Source organism: Salminus brasiliensis, chromosome 6, assembly GCF_030463535.1.
Source record: "Salminus brasiliensis chromosome 6, fSalBra1.hap2, whole genome shotgun sequence".
Lineage (NCBI taxonomy): Eukaryota > Metazoa > Chordata > Actinopteri > Characiformes > Bryconidae > Salminus > Salminus brasiliensis.
This window is the reverse complement of record NC_132883.1, coordinates 34,218,478-34,236,064: the sequence shown is the minus strand read 5'-3', so window position 1 is coordinate 34,236,064 and position 17,587 is coordinate 34,218,478. Positions and strand designations below refer to the sequence as shown.

Sequence of the window (17,587 nt, the reverse complement as noted above, 5' to 3'; positions counted from 1 at the left end):
CCAGCAGGCCTTAAGTGATCCAGTAGTTTAAATGTCTGAGGAATTCTTGGTGTACAACATTTTTTCTGTATTATTCTGCCACTAATATAATGTTATCCTATTGTAGTATGAGTTCTGCGCCGGGCAAGGTGTTCCTTTTGGGGGGAAAAATCCAGTTTAAGTGTTCCGATTTTGACCACCAAAACGGCTCTGAGACATGAGCTCTGAAAGTTCAAGACAGCAGATCTTTTAAGTCCTTTAAGGAGTCCCTGTGGATTGGACCTGTTGTTTTAGCACATCACACAGATGTTCAATAGGATTCAGATCTGGGGATTTTGGAAGCCACTCTTCAGCGTGTTTCAGTGTCCTAAGCAATGTATGCAGTGGGGCAGGGTGCATTTTCCTGTTATAAGAGACCACTGTCATAAGGGAATAGTCGGTAAGAAAAGGTTGTACCTGGTCCACAGCGATCTTCAGGTTGTTGGCATGTGTCAAATTGATCTGCACATGAATTCCCGGATCCAGTGCTTCACAGGAGAACATTGCCAAGAACACCACACAGCCTCCACCATCTTGTCTTCTTCTCACAGTGCGTCCTGGTGCCTTTACTTTAATATTGGACTGTTGCCAACACCCAGTTGCCATTTCAATGTTTGTTGGTACTGTCGGTAGGTACTCAGCACTGCTGTCCAGGAGCGCCCTGCAAGACACGGAGATTGCCATTTCCAGGAATGCAGATTTATCAAGTATATGGATGGGAGCTGAAGCAGTGTATGGATAAATAAGCTAGTGCAAGTAGTTAGTAATTGTCAAAGATGCAGGTAAACATTTCCCACATCAGTACCTAAAGAATGTGGGGAATTATGTGCAGAAGCAGTGTTTGTTAAGAGAAGTGTAATCTGTATAGATTTGGGTAAGTGTGTCCTATAGCTGCATTTAAATAATTAAATAATTGTTCAGGTGTGCATTGATGGTTGAGGGTTGTGTGATCAGTTTGTGGTGTGGTAGTTGTTGAAAAGAGTCTTAAATAATCATTGCGCTCAATAATCTGATCACCAGAGTCTGTTTTTTTTCAATTTTTTGTTCAATGAATCTGATCAAACGTTTCCTCTCGAGTAGAGTTAAAACTACATACATTCTTTGCTCAGTGGGAATTACCTGCAGAATGTTCAGCATTTTTGTTGTCAAGCATGTCAAGTCAAATTTAGTTGTTTGCAGCTTCATGTGGGATCTATAAAGTAACTGTTCTATTAGTGTAACATTGATTTCAGCTGTTTAAAAATGTCACTTAATTGTCTATTTTTAAATGTACTTGTACAGTACACTGAAATTCCTCTATTCATAAACCTGGTCCAGCCATGATACAGTGTCCCCTGAGCAGAGATGTCTGTGTGCCTTGCTCAAGTGCCCAACGGTTGTTTAGATTTTAGTGTCTGTTGTTTATTCCATGCTGATGTTAAAATGCAAGTCCATTGAAAAGAAAAAAAAAAAAAAAATCTTTCGTAACATTCATTTCAGTTTTATCTTATACCATATTTAAAAGAAAATCCAAGAACTCATTAAAAAAAATACAAGACACACTATGTTTCTACTTTCCTGCACGTATCTACAATACTCTGCTTATGCCATGCGGTTTGTCACATTAGATCAGAACACAGTTTTTCAGATTCGGCTTAATGGAATAAGTTGGCTTGAACACTGTTGCAGAACCATTTGGCGTACATTGCAACAGTATGACAATGACAATAGTGTATTGTTACAAAAGTAGCCATGCTGCAGCACATTCATCTCGCTGCCATACTCATTTGGTGATGGATGGAGCGTTTTAGAAAGCGCGTAATGCACCAATCATGAATCAGTCAGTGTTAATGTGCACAAAGCTGTCTTGTTAATGAATATATGCTTGGCTGAACTGAAAGCAGTGTTGCACTGACTGATAGTAGCTCAGAGAAAACTACATTGTTCTCTGCTTTCAAAGCAAGTGTTTTTCTAAAACACCAGTGATTATTGCCTCTCTCTCCTGGTCTCTCTCTCTTACTCTCTTTCCTTCTTTGTGTGTGTGTGTGTGTGTGTGTGTTGGGGGGGGGTATATTTAGCATGGTTTGCTCAGATTGGTCCCAAGGGCATTATGCCCCTGCACACATACTTACAGATTAAAAGCAAGAGAGTCAGGGCCCTTTGGACAGTTACACACATACATATACACATAGACACACACGCTTCACACACACACGAATGACTTATATCTTCTAATGGAACTTGATGGGCCACAGCCAAAGAGCCAAAGGGGGCACCATTCTTCACCCTGACTGCCCTGCTTTGAAGGTCAGCAAATTTTGCCAGTGAACTTTCTGTATCCCATAGATACAAGTGCAGAGGTCAAATAGAATTAATCAGTAAAAAGACAAAAACAGTAAAAAGTAGTCAATGTGTGTTATATGTCACTTAGTGATGTGTTGGTTAGAAAAACCTAAAAGTTAAAAGCAAGTGGTAGCTGACTTCTCTGTAAACTCCAGCCACTGTATGAATTTGTTCAGTTTCACAAGTAGCTCACCTGATTTACTAGGTGGTGCATTAGTCCACATATCACCCCTTCCATTCCCATGAACACAAAGCACACTTCTGAGGCCTCTTTTTCTACAAATTCCTCTTGGTACAACGGTGGCATTTGGACAGAGCGGTCCTCAAACTCCCATGTCTGAGGGGCGGGAATAAAAATAAGCGTCTTAATGGTAAAATTATAAAACCTAAAAACACTCTTAACAATGCTGTTGTGAGATGGGTTGAGTTTATTTGCTGTCCAATATTTCATTGTAATAAGCTTTCATGAGTTTCTCAGTTACTTCCTGTGTTAGCTACTTAACATTGTTAGCTGCATTTAACAAGACATATTTTTCTGAAGGATGCTTGCCAAAAGCTTTACTGAGCTCTCGAAACAATAAAGATGTATCTACTCAATTCGTTATATATAGTATAAAGTCTGTCAAATAGTTCAGTTATATATATTAAATCTATAGAAACATCCCTCATTTTTGGTCCAACTTCCTCTTCATCCTCTTCATTTAGAAAAAGCCTGTCCAGTATTAACCATAGTATTTAACCTGTCATATTTGTTTGTCGTTTTTTGGCACAATTGTTTTTTTTTTTGTTTGTTTTTATTCCAATGGCAAAAGCATGGAACTTTTGCACAGTACTTGATTCATTGTAAATATCTTTATTGTCATAAATATAGAAAAACACTTTCAAAATGCTGTGTATATGCTACCCCATACAACACAGGCCTACAGATCTACAGTCCTCAGAATTTCAGGAAAATGTATCTACCCAGCAATTTCAGAAAGAAAAAGGCAGTCAATTATTCGATTAGAGCCTTCAATCCTGTCCTCATAGTAATTGCTTTGTGCTTGCATTCCTTAGGGCAGCGCAGTCATACACCGTTAAATCCAAAGAAGTTTTCATCTACTTTTACAATTGCGTTAATTTAGCTTTGTTCTGAATTGATCTTTGTTGATGTAAACATTATTTGAACAAGTCAGTAATGACTATACTGTGAAGAATCTGGAGAGGAAATACACTATAGGACAAATGTCTTGGGACACCTGCTTCTGAAATCAAGGGTATCGAAAAAGAGTTTATCCTGCCTTTGTTGGAGCATCTGGGAAGGCTTTCAATTAGATTGAGTGTGAAGCTGGATCACCAGCCCACCTCATCCCCAACTCCCCAGCTTATCCCAAAAGGATTGGATGGAGCATCATTCCAGAGTACACAGTTACACCTCTATAAAGCTCAACGCTGGGGGGGATTTATACCCCACCTGGCAAAATGTTTATGTTCATCTGCTCCAGACTATTCTATTGTATTACCAGTATTTCTCCACAGGGACTAGTCAGCTGTGTGTTTTAGGAATAGGGGCAGCTTAAAGTAGCTGAATGCATTTGTTAAAAAGGGTGTCCACAAACATTTGGACATATAGGTTTGAGAAATATAATGGTGAAAGCAAGTCAGATATGTATTGAAAGGTCAGATCCATACAAGCTACAGGCTGAAAAGAGCCTTCTGAGCTATGATGGATCCTATTACTGTGTATTATCCATCCTAAAAGTTTAATTGCTTGACCTTCTGTGTGTGCCTTTTTAGATCTGGTCTAGCAGGTGTAGTTAGGTGTAAAATCACAATTAAACATTGAGACTGTAGAACAATTTATGGGCAGTGTGTGCTACTACTTGGTAATACCAAGAAGGCCACAACACTGCAGAGAGCTTGTGTGTAACCTGTTCTAATACTAATGACGAAGGGTTTCGTAATCAGCTGGAGGGCATCAGGAGTGAATCAGGAGTGGGAAATCAGGGAAAACACCAAAAAATGTGCTGTGCTTTGCCACTCCAGGTCCTTGACCTCTTCTTTAAATCGAACTGAATGTAATGTGCAGAAAGTTGCCTACCTCTAGACAACTGTGAGACTGGTCTCAAAGGTGTTATTTTCAGCTTTTGTTTTTTTTTCTTCCCACACTTAAACCCTGGGTCTCTACTGGCTTATTTTGTACTATAAATGTCCAGCCTTTGTGTGAACATTGCAGCTCTTAAAAGGGAATTTATCTGCCTGCACAGGTCCATCCTTGAATGGATGAAACTCTCAGTAAACAGGATGTGCTGTCCTCAGCACGAATGGCTGTATCTGTAAACTCAGCTGTAAAAACAAATGTGACGCAGAAGTGTTTTGTATGAGCTGTGCTGCATCACTTCTGCTCAGAAGTGGCCACACAACGCATGCAGGGTGTTGCTCCTTCTCTGCATGGGCATGAAAGTGAAGGCCGAACCCAATCCGCACCTGTGAGTTTGACACCTGGCTCAATCAGGAGAAAGACAGGTAGCAAGAGGGTTAAGGAGAGAAAGGGTTCATGGGCGAGAAAGAGAGAGAGAAAGCAAATATGTTGGTGTACCTGGTAATGTGTGCAACACAATCTGACCTTCTGTGAAAGTGTGGATTGAAAAACATACGCATGTGTCCGTAACGCTACATGCAAGTGCTATCACAATGGCTGCATTTACACAGCAGCATGCAGTCATTGGCTGTGTAACCACGTCTGCACCAGTAATATTTAATATTAAGAATATTTAATAATCAATAATATTTTTAACAAATGTTGTAGTACAGAGAAACAGGTAACATATCCATATACAGAAAGAGAGAATGTACAAGAATAATAAAATAAAAGGATATCACTTTACTTGGATTGTCCATTGTAGATGCCTTGTCGAGGTTCATATAAGATTCAACTAATGTTCAACTAAATGTCTATTAAATGCAACTGAACTTTACCTGGAATATAAATTAATGTTTATGGAATGTAACCCCACACCTAACCCTAATCTTAACCCTACCCTTTTAGGGTTAGGTTTAAGGTTTAAGTTAAGGTTAGGTGTAGATCCCATAGAGATCCCATAGAATAATTTACATTCAGCTTAATTGCATTTAATGTATATTCAGTTGAATGTTAGTTAAATGTCAGGTGAGCATCTACAAAGCATCTACAATGGACCATCACACATGATGCAGCGCCAGAGCGTTTTCGTAATGCCTGTAATTGCATACCGTACTAAACACAAATGTGTGTAACGAGGGGCAAGTTGTTTAGTTGTTTAGTTGTACAGATACTGTACCTTTGAACTCTTATTAGTAGGAGTATGGAGTATGTGTGGAGTAAGAGTGAACACTGCAGGATTGCCCCCTGTAAAGTAGAGGTTGGTTGGTAATAGAAGTGCTTTGTCTCTGTCAGAACAGTAAGCTAACTTGGCTTCTTTTTACTTAGTCTGATGTTTCTGTTTATCATTAACAAGAAACCTTGGTTAAGAATTGGATTAGCCGATTACAGTGCAGTGCTTTCAGGACCACCACTTGTTTTATTACTGCTTTGTTTTTTTTTTCTCATCATGCCAGACGTACAGGTGTCAGGTGTCATGTGGTGTTTTTTAGAAAGAGCGTTATTCCAAATCCTGTTTAGGCTCTCAATACATTGTGTCCAGCTTTTGTAATACATAATGGAAACAAAACTGCTTGTAATGTGGTGTAGCTATGGGCACCTTTCAAACGTTTCTATTTTACTGTATAATAGTAGTTGTGGGCAACTAAAAGAAAAATAATAAATAAAATAAAAATAAAACACTCTGTTTAGGTAAAGGCCCAGACCCAGGTTTGCCTAGCAGAATAGTTTTTTCCAGAACCTCAAACTTGCTCCATTGGTCCTTCTCCCACAGTACATTCCCCAAATCAACAGTGATACTCACATGATGTAAAATAAAACAGGACACATCAGTCCCTGCTGCCTTCTTCCATTATATCAAGGCCTATTCCTGTCATGGCCATCAATTAGCCCAGTTCAACATAAGTTCAGGCCAGATGGGATAGCCTTCATTGTCCTAATGCTTTAATGAGGCTTGGCTTCTCAACACCTTGTTGCCAGTTCTTGAATTATCTCTCTTCAGACTCACCACTACTGACCAGGAAAGATGCTCACCTGTTTGTGTGGCCATAATAGTTTGGCTCTTCATGTTGTTCAGGTCACCGAATAAGGAAATTCAGCATTAGAGCCAGGCTTCATCCTTTAGCAGTACATCAGCGCTGTATCATCAAACATAATCTGCCTGTTTGTCACTTGGCAAATGCTCATATTGTGCTTGCATTGTAAGCTGCTGATAATTACAGCAGATGAGCAATAAAATAAGAGTGAAGCAATGGGATCGATTTTGGCACATAGGCCGCAGAGCACATTTTTTTATGTATGCTGTTTAATGATTGGTTGAATAGAAAAGCAGGTGAGTTACACAGGAGGACACTGATCATTCCTACTTTACTTTATAATTCAAAACAATGACAGTGACAAAGTAAAAAATATACTGTATGTGAGGAATCGTCCATGCAATAACAAAAAAATACTTTTTTGACACTAATGGAGGCAAATGTGACAGAAACTAAGGAATGTAATTCAATGTAATAAACCCCAAACTCTGGATTTTAGTAAACGAACAACCTAAGACTAGAAAACTATCTTTTAATGGGTTTCTTTCTCCCACCCAGTCCCTCCCATTGCACCTGTGGGCTATTATCTGCGCTAGCTCAGTGCTAATGGCTTGTCTGTGTTAATGGTTAGAGATGCCCCTCAAGCTTCATGCAAGAATACCCCTGCATCCTTTTGTGTTTTTTTGTTTTTGTTAGTTTTTGTATTATGTATTTCAGTGCAGGTGCATTTATTTTAATTATGCCAGCATTCCAAAAGTAACTTTACATGTTATTAGACAATTTAAACACTCCGATAGGCAGTATAGTGCCAGTAAATAGTTTTTGCTTCAATACTGTAATTGTACTAACTATTGTACTCAGACCTCATGATGAAGTAGTAATAAACCATGTTATGGGTAGAGTTGTTCCTATTCATTGGCTTTCTTATTCCCCCATGGATTTCATGACTCTGCTTAGCTTATTGACTTTGTTAACTGGAAATGAGGATTAAATCGCTCTTGCATCCTGCCTCCATGCCTCATCCTGTGATACATAACTCAACAGAAATAGATGATTTCATTACACTCATCTTGTATTGTTTTGCAAAATGTCTTAAAATGCAGTTTGGTGGTGTGTTTACAATAATAATGCGCACTACACAAAAATGTTATATAGTGTATATAATGACTACAGATCAATTTGATAATTTCCAAATTTACATTTTTGGCAGTTCAGATCACACCTTTACTTTACAGTAGCTCTTTAAGAGTAAACAGAATCCACAAGATCTCTACACTGACTGTCTCTTCCTTTTGCATATACAAGCATTGCTGTGAATGTGGGTCAGATCAAAATAGTAAGAAGAAAATCACCCTCCAGTATTCGTTTTAGTACAGAGAGAATTTTTAAATGAGTCATTTACATGATCCAGCAATTCAGTTAAATGTACCTTTCATTTCTACAGGAATAAAACATTTTACTTTATGTATATGGTTATATGTATATGGTTTTATATATATATATATATATATATATATATATATATATATATATATATATATATATATATATATATATATATATATATATAGACACACACACGGAAATGTATATGTGTGGAAACGATAAAAATTATGTACCAATGATGTACAATATCTTTCTTTTAGGTTCTGTTACTCTATAGCCAAACTTCATAGTTTAGCATCATTTGAATAGTATATCATACTATATCTGCTGTAACATGGATCGCATCAGCTTAGATGCCCGTGAACCTGTCGCTTGTTCACCGGTCGTTCTTTCTTGGACCACTTTTATTATGTACTGACCACTGCATTCCAGGAACACCCCGCATAACCTGCCTAGCCATTTATCTAGCCCTCAAAATTTGGCCCTTGTCACAGTGGCTCAGATCTTGATGTTCATTTGAGAATTTTTCCTGCTTTTAACACATTACCTTCAAGAAGTGACTGTATACTTACTGCCTAATGTATCCACCTCCTGACAGATGCCACTGTAGATGAATATAATCAGTGTTTTTCACTTCACCTGCTAGTGGTGCCATAATGCAATGGCATTATCGGTGTAATAGTAAATAGTATGTTTTTACTGTACATACATTTACAAATGTATATCCTATGTGATTTGCTTTTCCCTGTCTAGTACTGCTGCTCAGTTTAAAAAACTGAATATCACAAATAAAATAAAAATAGTTTTTAAAGTTGGTAATGGCAAATTGGCTGAATGTGTGTAGTGTAGAAGGGTGGTAGTGAGGGGTATGGATAGCATTCAATGACTTTAACCCTCATTACCTCAGAACCACTAGGGCTACAGATGTACTGCTGACTGAAGGATGTCAAAACTGCTCTACAGAGAGGTAATAAAGGCTGAGGTGCCTCCATGGTATATGCCATGCACCGCCTCGACAGATCTGTTGATTCATGCCATGTAAGCACATGACGTCATATTCAGGAATCGGAGCATAACATAAGTTGATTAATTTGCAGACTTTTGAATGGAAAATCTACTCTCTAATTTCTACTCTGAAAACAGCCTCTTTATACACTTGCTTTGCCCCATAATCCCTGCACCTCTTTGTGTGTCCCACAGCACTTCCTGCTGCTCCATCAGTGTGTCTGTGTGAGTGTGTGCGGGGGAAACAGAGAGAGAAATGGAGAGAGCTCCTCCCTACAGGCAGGGCATAATGAAGCAGAGAGAACCCATCTGGACACAACACTCAGAGAGGCTGGGGGTCAGTGAGTCGCAACGGAGGTCACACAGGCTCACAGCAGGGTTCTTCTGCATGCGTGTGTGTGTTGTTGGGTGGGTCTGCAGAATTATTTGTGTTTAAAGGGGTGATGTTAGGTGGTTCCATTAGTTTATGAACTTTTAGTGAAGTAATTATTTCTATTAGTACTGCCTGCTTTTTTTTTGGGACAGTGTGTGTTTGAAAAAAACAAAGGCAAGTAGTTGCAAACTGTGCTACAGAAACAGTAATACTCGAAGATTAAATGTAAGGTATTAAAGGCATAACATAAGTAAGTTGATTAATTTGCAGACTTTTGAATGGAAAATCTACTCTAATTTCTACTCTCTAATCTACTCTCTAATTTCTACTCTCTAATTTCTACTCTTCTATGTTGCATTTGTACCTTAGAATAGCAGCTTCAAAAGCCTTGTGATGCCCCACTGACTTGCAATAGGGACAATAGTGTCTCTCTCTCATTGTCACTACAGATCTGTAATGCTGCTAACTACACTATGCTACTTTTTTGGTAAAGTGGGCAGGGCAATATTCGTGTAAAAACCTGTAATATTATTCTACTGCAACAGTCCATATGATTCTTTTACTTATGGTAACAGTTCTATATCTTTCAGCTTGTCCAGAAATGCATATCCGAGGTCAAGCCACGGATGCTTATAGCTCTTTGAAAGAGCTTAGGAACGTCTTGTAAACATGTTCATTTTAAACCTTCAGTCAGTGGCTTATTTGTTTTTAAATTGATTGGTCTAGCATAGAGGGTATAATTACTGTAGTCCAGGTGGCAGCTGGGGTTCAACTCTTTAAAAAAAAAATCCATCACACTGTATTAATAAGAGTTCTTGGAAAGTCTCCTAACTCTACATTTGCTTAATTCAAGAATATCTCAATTGTAAGTTGTGGATATGAATATAACTAAATAGCAAAAATGGTTTTCATTTTAATGGTGCAGTTTATAAAAGTTTATAAAAGGGTTTATAAAAGTCAGGATCTACTCACAGTGTATGAGCAATTGCCAAAGTAAATGTAGAGGGTCCAAAGAACAGCTGGGCAATATGACAATATTTTATTGTACCATGATAAAGTTTTGCTTTATAAACACTGATCAGCTGCAGGTTTCATTACTAACAGTGTAATTAGATGAAGCGCAGCAGTCTATGATTACATGTATTGTGATAAATATTGTGTATTGTAAAAAAAGTTGTGATCTTTCCATATCACCCAGGCTTAGTTCAAAGCCTATAAACCCCACAAAAATGTGTAACTATCAAAATGCTTGGGTTCAAAAATTACCCTTAGGAGAACACAAATTAGAATGCTGACAATAGAATAGAATGGGGAAACTCATTAGAAGTGTATTCATGCACAGCATAGAGACAGAGTATTGAAAACACTGGCCCACATTTCCTTTACTAATGAAGCTGAAGTTGGCTTTTTCTTTGAGTTCTCTTTTCTGTCTTAAGTGGTTCAGCAGTTGCATTGTGGTGCATATACAGTAATAAGGTTAAGAGACAGTCAGCTGCAGCAGCATATAAGGTGGAAAAGAAACTTCAAAAAAGAAGCCAACGTCAGCCTCGTCACGGCTTATATGCACTCTCTCATAAATATACCCTGAACAAAAATTGACACAGTAAATGAGAACAAGTGAACAAATGAACCATAACAAACCAAAAACAACTTAACAACCAGGAGAGAAATGGAGGCAAACAAAGAGCTCCATGTTCAGAGAGAAGTAACAAGTCTGCATCAGGATCAATAATTAGTGAGTGGTAATAAACAAAACACACGTAAAGAGGGTAACAAGAGGGAGGAGCTTGAAAAAAGCTGTTATCTGGCGTTTGGCAGTTTTGAGCTAGTTTGAAAACCAGCTAATTTAGCGACGCTGCATCGTGACAATCATAACCTTGGGAAAGAGTAGCAAAACCGATATGAGTCCACAAGTGAGAATTCCTCAATATGAACAACAGTTCTTAGTTGCATTTTTGGAAAGATCCATGCATTAGTTGAAGTGGCCTGTTGTTTCTTGTTCCATTTCATGGCAAGTGTATTGATTGTGAATCTAATTCCTTATGTAACTATGGATGAATCATGTAATTGTGTGATTATATTTGAGTTTAGCAAAAATAACAGGAATAATTTCTTCTAAGTAACTCTAAGGGCAGAAACATTATCCACTTCTAGGAAAGGCAACCAGCATTTTTCTTAAACCACCTCTCCACTGTTGCTGCATTGTGGGTTCAGAAGTAAACAGCACTAAGCAGACGTTCTCAGTCCAAAAGCCTACTCTAGAGGTTTAGAAAATTACCCAACATATGTGCAAACTCATATTGGATAATCACGGAAGATAATACAGCCCGCACTGACCGGGAAGGATTATAACCTAGGCTTCAAAATATAATCTTCGATCTACCTGGGCACATAGTGGAGATACTGCTGCATGTGGTCTTCGAGTTGGCGCAAAGCTAATTGCAGGGCAGCCGTGTTTGGTTCTATCAGCTACTGTGTGGGGGATTGTAAAAATGGCTTCTCTGCCACAGGGCAATTACTACAGAGCTCTATCAGAGCACTCTGAGAGTCCAGCTGAGTCTACTGGGTCTGTACCAACCTCTGCTGAGTGTACACCCACCCAGATGATCACTATCTAGCCATTGGTCATCAAAGAGTTTTAAACGTGGAGTGCAAGAGCTTTGAATACTGATGCTTCTGCAGTCAGCACATAGTTTAAGCTGGATGGGTCAGCTTCTTGATGAGCAATTCTACGTTTCACATCAGCCAATGGGCAGTAAATATCAACAGTTTGACTCAACAATGCATTAAGCCAAAACAATGTATTTAGCTATTTTGTACATATAGTTTATACAGTATTTTTACACAATTTAGGCAGACTGGAACAGTGTTGTGGAGGATATTTCTGCTTACTTATTTCATATTCAAGCAAAATCTGTATTTATATGCAACCAACTTACACATTTCTGTTACAAATAAAAATTCAATCATATATGTTGACTGAGTAGATATTAACATAGCAATTTTTTGTTCATCCTGTGCATAAAAACCTAAAAACACAAATGTTTGACTGTCTTATGTGCACTGCGGGGCACTTTGTTGTCCTTTTTTATAAAGGATTTTATAACTGTCTCTACTGTCCAGGGAAAGATTTCTACTAGGAGCAATTCTGTGAGAATTTGATTACATTCAGCGACAAGAGCGTTAGTGAGGTCAGGAAGTTGAATGATCACCACCCCACTCCATCCCCAACTCCCAGATTCACCGCCAAAGTTTTGGATGGAGCACCATCACTCCAGAGAACACAGTTCCACTGCTCTACTGCTCAATGTTGGGGGCTTTATACCCCTCTTGCCCACACCTACCATTAGGTATGGTTTTCAACATGTTAATGTTAAAGCGCCAGAGAGTCTTATCCTGTTGGCAATACTCCTCCACAGAGAATAGACAATATGTGTGTGCATTTGCACATCTGTATCAGCAATGGATGCAACTTTCAAGTAGCTAAATGCATTCTTTAGAAGGGGTGTCTACAAACAACTGGACATATTGTCTCCTTTCATTCCACATCCACATGCTCCCTCTGATCTTCAACTACTATCTTGTCCTTGTTTTCTTAGTATTCATGCATTCACCTGATTGTAGAGAGTCTACCCTTGGGTATAAGAAGGGCACTGTATAAAAAACTTTTAATTCTAATGTATTGCTGCATCTCATTAAAATAACGTCCTAATTCCAGACATAATCTGCTTGATTCATTATTATTTAAAGTGTAGCATTTGTGATGCTAAAATCATATGAACCTATGTAAATCCACATAGAGCAATCATATTCCAAACACACGTCTGTGAACGCAATAAATACCCATAGACAGGCTCGCATAAGAATTTTCTGTGCTCCACCTTCTATTAAGCAGACAGACTCACGTGCTACTGGTGCCTGACAGATTGAAGCAGAGCTATGCTGTGGAGGGCAGCTGTGTCTCCCCAGGCACACAGCTGGAACCTGGACAGGAGATTAACAGAATCTGGCAACCCTTGTAACCCTGAACCCACACAGACAGCAGCCACAATCTGGCAACTGCTTGCTTCCTCTAGACACCCAACACCCCCAACAAAACTCACATACATCATGGGTATGTATATGCACACAAGGAATGGCAGACTGGGAGGTTGGCTCAATGAATTAGGCGTGTAGTTCTCATCAAGGACATGTCTCTGGCTGGTCAAAGAAATTCATTTATTCATTTTATAAAAGTAGCATACTGCCCGCTTACATTCCATACAGTAGAAACTACTTACGTTGTTTTCATGTTTTGATTCATTCTTATAGTGTTCTCTGTATTCTCATCATACATTGCATGATACCTAATACAAGTTTTAAGGAATAACAGTAGTGCTAAAGAAATTTGTACTGCTAGCCTAGACACTGGTCTATAGGCTTTGAAATATAACTAGTGTAGTGTAGTTCTTATCATGTTTGTTTTACAACAAGTTAGTTTTACAGTAGTGTCCATCATTTCTAGAATATTTAATTCTGAATTAAAAACAAAACTAAAAACAGCTACAATATGAGATTCAGCTTTCTACTAGTAGCATTGGCTAGAGCTATCTGGCTTCGTCCCGCATGAAGAACATTTCAAACAGCACCCCCCAAAGATACACCCTATTGCAGTTGCAGGTTTCTTGTTTGTGTTTTTTTTTTTTCAAATGACATCAGGAGGTGACTGTCCTGCGCAAGTAGCCATATTTACAGGATCACTGGTTTAAATCTATCAATAGAGTTACACCAGATTACAGTACATTGCTGTTTACAAGAAACAGGGTAAAACATAGGTAGCGCATGTTTGATCACGTTCAGTTTCTGACCATGACTGAAATGAGACTTTCCCTAACTGAATAGACATTTAAGAATGTTTATCTTTGTTAGATCATGTTCATTACATATAAAATAAATGTGACAACCCTTTTCTAACCTACTTTCATTTTGATTTGGGAAATGAAATTGTAGACTATACTATATTGTAGTAAAGTGTATTGTAAGTGTTCTAGTAAAAGTGATTGTTTCAGTACATATTTGTATTTACATGCCTGGTTGGTCTATAGTCATAAGCTGCTCGGTCACCAGAGTCAATAGTGTTGACACAAAATCTTACTTTCTTTTTAACCATCCTCGACAGCAGGATAATACTTATTATTTAAATGCAGTAATCACTTTGGGTTTATTTACTCATTTGTTAGCTGATAGGTGCATTAGAATGTAAAAAAAAAAGTTGTAATGGACTGGCTGGCCACCATCCTATTAAGGCAAAGAGATAAACCTAATACGAAGACCAAACTAATCAACTGCAGATAGCACATGGGGGAGCTACAGCGTTATCTACTTTTGAGTGAGCAGGCTTCGGAGCTATCTGAGGCGATTAAAAATGAGTGACGGCTAATATCTGCTTTCCTCTCCACAGGTCCGTATATTCCCTTACCTGATTGGGCGTGAGTCTGCCTTCGCTGATAATCTGAAATGGATGGCCTGCGCTAACAAAGGTTGGGCTTCCTCAATTTCCTTTCCCATCATGCCACTCTGCAAACATTTGGGCAGCCTCTTTAATGAGCGCTGGGAGAGGAGGAGATGGGAAAATTATGTGCAAATAAATGGCTTGTCCTTCAGTTGTTCATATGTCTGGCAACAACAGAGTGGGTGCATCACTAGCTGTGCTTACTGCAGTTAGTGCTTTGTCCTCTATTTTCTATGACTGGAAACCAGAAAGTGGTGACTTAACAAGCTATGTCTGAATCTGTTTTTTTATTTTTTTTTATCTAAAATTAGTGTTTTCTTAAATAATGTCATAATGTGACATTCTTTACTTATATATTTCGATTTGTAGCCTACATTGTTAGAAGTACCATTTTATAGTGTGTTTATTATAATATTATACAATTTGACTGACCTCCCTGATCATTTGGCTACTAGTTACTTCAGAATTTTGTAGTGAAATCACTTCATTTTTGACACTTTAAACTGGCATTCATTATTTTATGTCATTAATATTTTCTCTAACGCACATGCAGTAGTCCTGCAGTTGATGTTGTGTAATGAATAACACTGTACTTCACACAGTACACTGCGGTTTGATCACCTGCTTAAGCAAGCATGCCATGCTGCACCAATTTGGGCTAGTCTATTGCTACATACATTTGCCTTTCTATGTAACATTCAACTGTAAGTCACTCTGGATAAAAGCATGTAATTAAAAAAAAGATGTTTGCTTTCTGTCTGTTTTGACATTAACATTGGTTTAAGACAAAAGTAAAACACAGTGTCTATGTGGTAGTTGCAATTTAAGAAAGATGTGACAGCAGTGCATGTAAAAAGCATTTCTAGACTCAACCAATAGGAGGTACAAAAAACGGAATAGTAAAGACCACTTAACTAAGTTTTGTGCATTTGTTCGAAAGAGTACAAGCTCATAGTATTTGTGACCCTAGCAGTTTCCATACTTTTTATTCCTGTGTTTATCTGAGCAGCTTCACAGTCACAGACTTTCACGGATTTAACTTCCAGTCAAAATATATTTAAAGCAGCATTAAACAAAAATTAGTATTTTTGCTACTAGTCTCCTCCCTAGAGTCGGGAAGTGTAATTTGTGCTTTGCTTTACCCCTCAACTAAACATCCTCACTGAAAGCAAAAGAAGCATGTGGACCGATGCAGTAGAGGATATTACTGGATTTCATGCAAATATGACCCGGATTACACAGTGTTACGCAGTTGTGGCAAGCGTTACCCTAAAGAATTTGACGTTGTTCTGTTTAATAAAGTATAACTAGATATATCAAATCCTCAGAAATGTCTCCTAAAAAAATACAAGTTAGACTTGGACTTCACTGGAAATGAAATACTCGATGAGCTCTCAGACTTTTCTTTACATTGTAAAGGGAGTATTAATGACAGTCCATCACAGGGTATTTCAGTGGCGATGGCAGGCAGCTGGCTATCTGACTTCACAAGCAGGGCACACCATATTGCATCACATGACCAGCCTGGCTTCCTGTGGTGGTGATGTGAGCATTTCCTGAAATGTTCTAAATTTAGCTTATTTTTTGGACACTGTCCCAGTCGATAGTCTGTGATAAAGCTGACAGGGGGTCCTCTCTTCGCTGCCGGCAATGGATTAAAGAAGCCCATTGCCACAATGATTAGCGGGTGAGGGCTACACAGTCGGGGAGGAGACAGCCCGCTGTGAGCCAGACCGACTGTAGAGTATGTGCACTTATTAGAGGGCGTTTTTGTTTTTTTTTTGTTTTTTTAAGTCATGAAGTTAGGAAGTAAAGGCCTTGTTGCACCTTTGAATGTAGATAAAGGCCCTATAGCACCCTTTAGTGGCTGAACAGTAATATGGAAAAGAGAACAACACATCATTATTTTTGTAGGAGCTGACCTATTGAGCTTGGACAGTTGTATGAGTGTTTCTGATAAATATCCTACCTGGTGTAATCAAGAATATTTATATACATTTATATTAATTACATATTATATTGATTACACCAGTATCAGAAACGCTCATACAACTTGATTGTCCAAGCTCAACTACACGTACACATATATATGTTATATCCATAAGGGGAAGTGTCACTAAACCCTATTTATTGTACTATGCCCCATTAAATGTTTAATTAAAACTGAAAAATGTTTAAATCGGTTTTAACGTATGCCTTTTTAATTTTTTTTTATTTTAGTTTTTTAAGATATTTAGCGTATGCTAAGTGACATACATTTGAATCATGTTAGACGGGTAGGTGAATGTAGTGTCAAGAGGCTTGCTAAAGGACTTCTATTGGTTCAGCATGGTGTGCTTGTCCAACCAGAAAATCATACTCTAGCCTGCCATAGGGAGAGCAGTGTTATTACCCACTAAACTACATCACACAAACTATCAATGGCTGTAGTGTTTGCTGTGTAAGCGCAGAGGTTCTGTGTCCTTATGGGGCTCAAAGTCTAGCAGTGCAACATGTGTAGGAACTGAAATAAATACATGGGTGCTTGATCAACTTTAGATTTGGATTTCTTCAGTCAGACAGCACGTGCATGTGATAGACAATTTGCAGGAGTGGTACAATGTGTAAACACACTCATCATGGACATGGATGTCAAGACAATATTAGGCGTTCAGCAGAATGAGTGTACAGCATGCATTTTAATCAGTTTTGTTTATCTGAAATTAACACTGGGTTAAAATAATACATGCAGGGTCAAATGTATACATACAACCACTTAGATTATTATTTTGGTTGTGTTCAGCATTTCACATGTCTCTGAACTTGCCAAGGCAGCTTAACTTCCTGTCAGTGATCAT

At 38.3% G+C, this 17,587-nt stretch overlaps 1 protein-coding gene across 3 annotated transcripts in view; it reads left to right on the top strand.

The window, feature by feature from the left end:
- The window catches only part of cacna2d3a (calcium channel, voltage-dependent, alpha 2/delta subunit 3a), a 241,835-nt gene that overhangs the window by 128,786 nt on the left and 95,462 nt on the right, over positions 1-17,587 (top strand). For all 3 annotated transcript variants that reach the window (XM_072682138.1, XM_072682137.1, XM_072682136.1), the window contains exon 12: positions 14,700-14,778. In XM_072682138.1, coding sequence (XP_072538239.1) covers positions 14,700-14,778 — 79 coding nt within the window. The remainder of the gene's footprint in view (positions 1-14,699; positions 14,779-17,587) is intronic.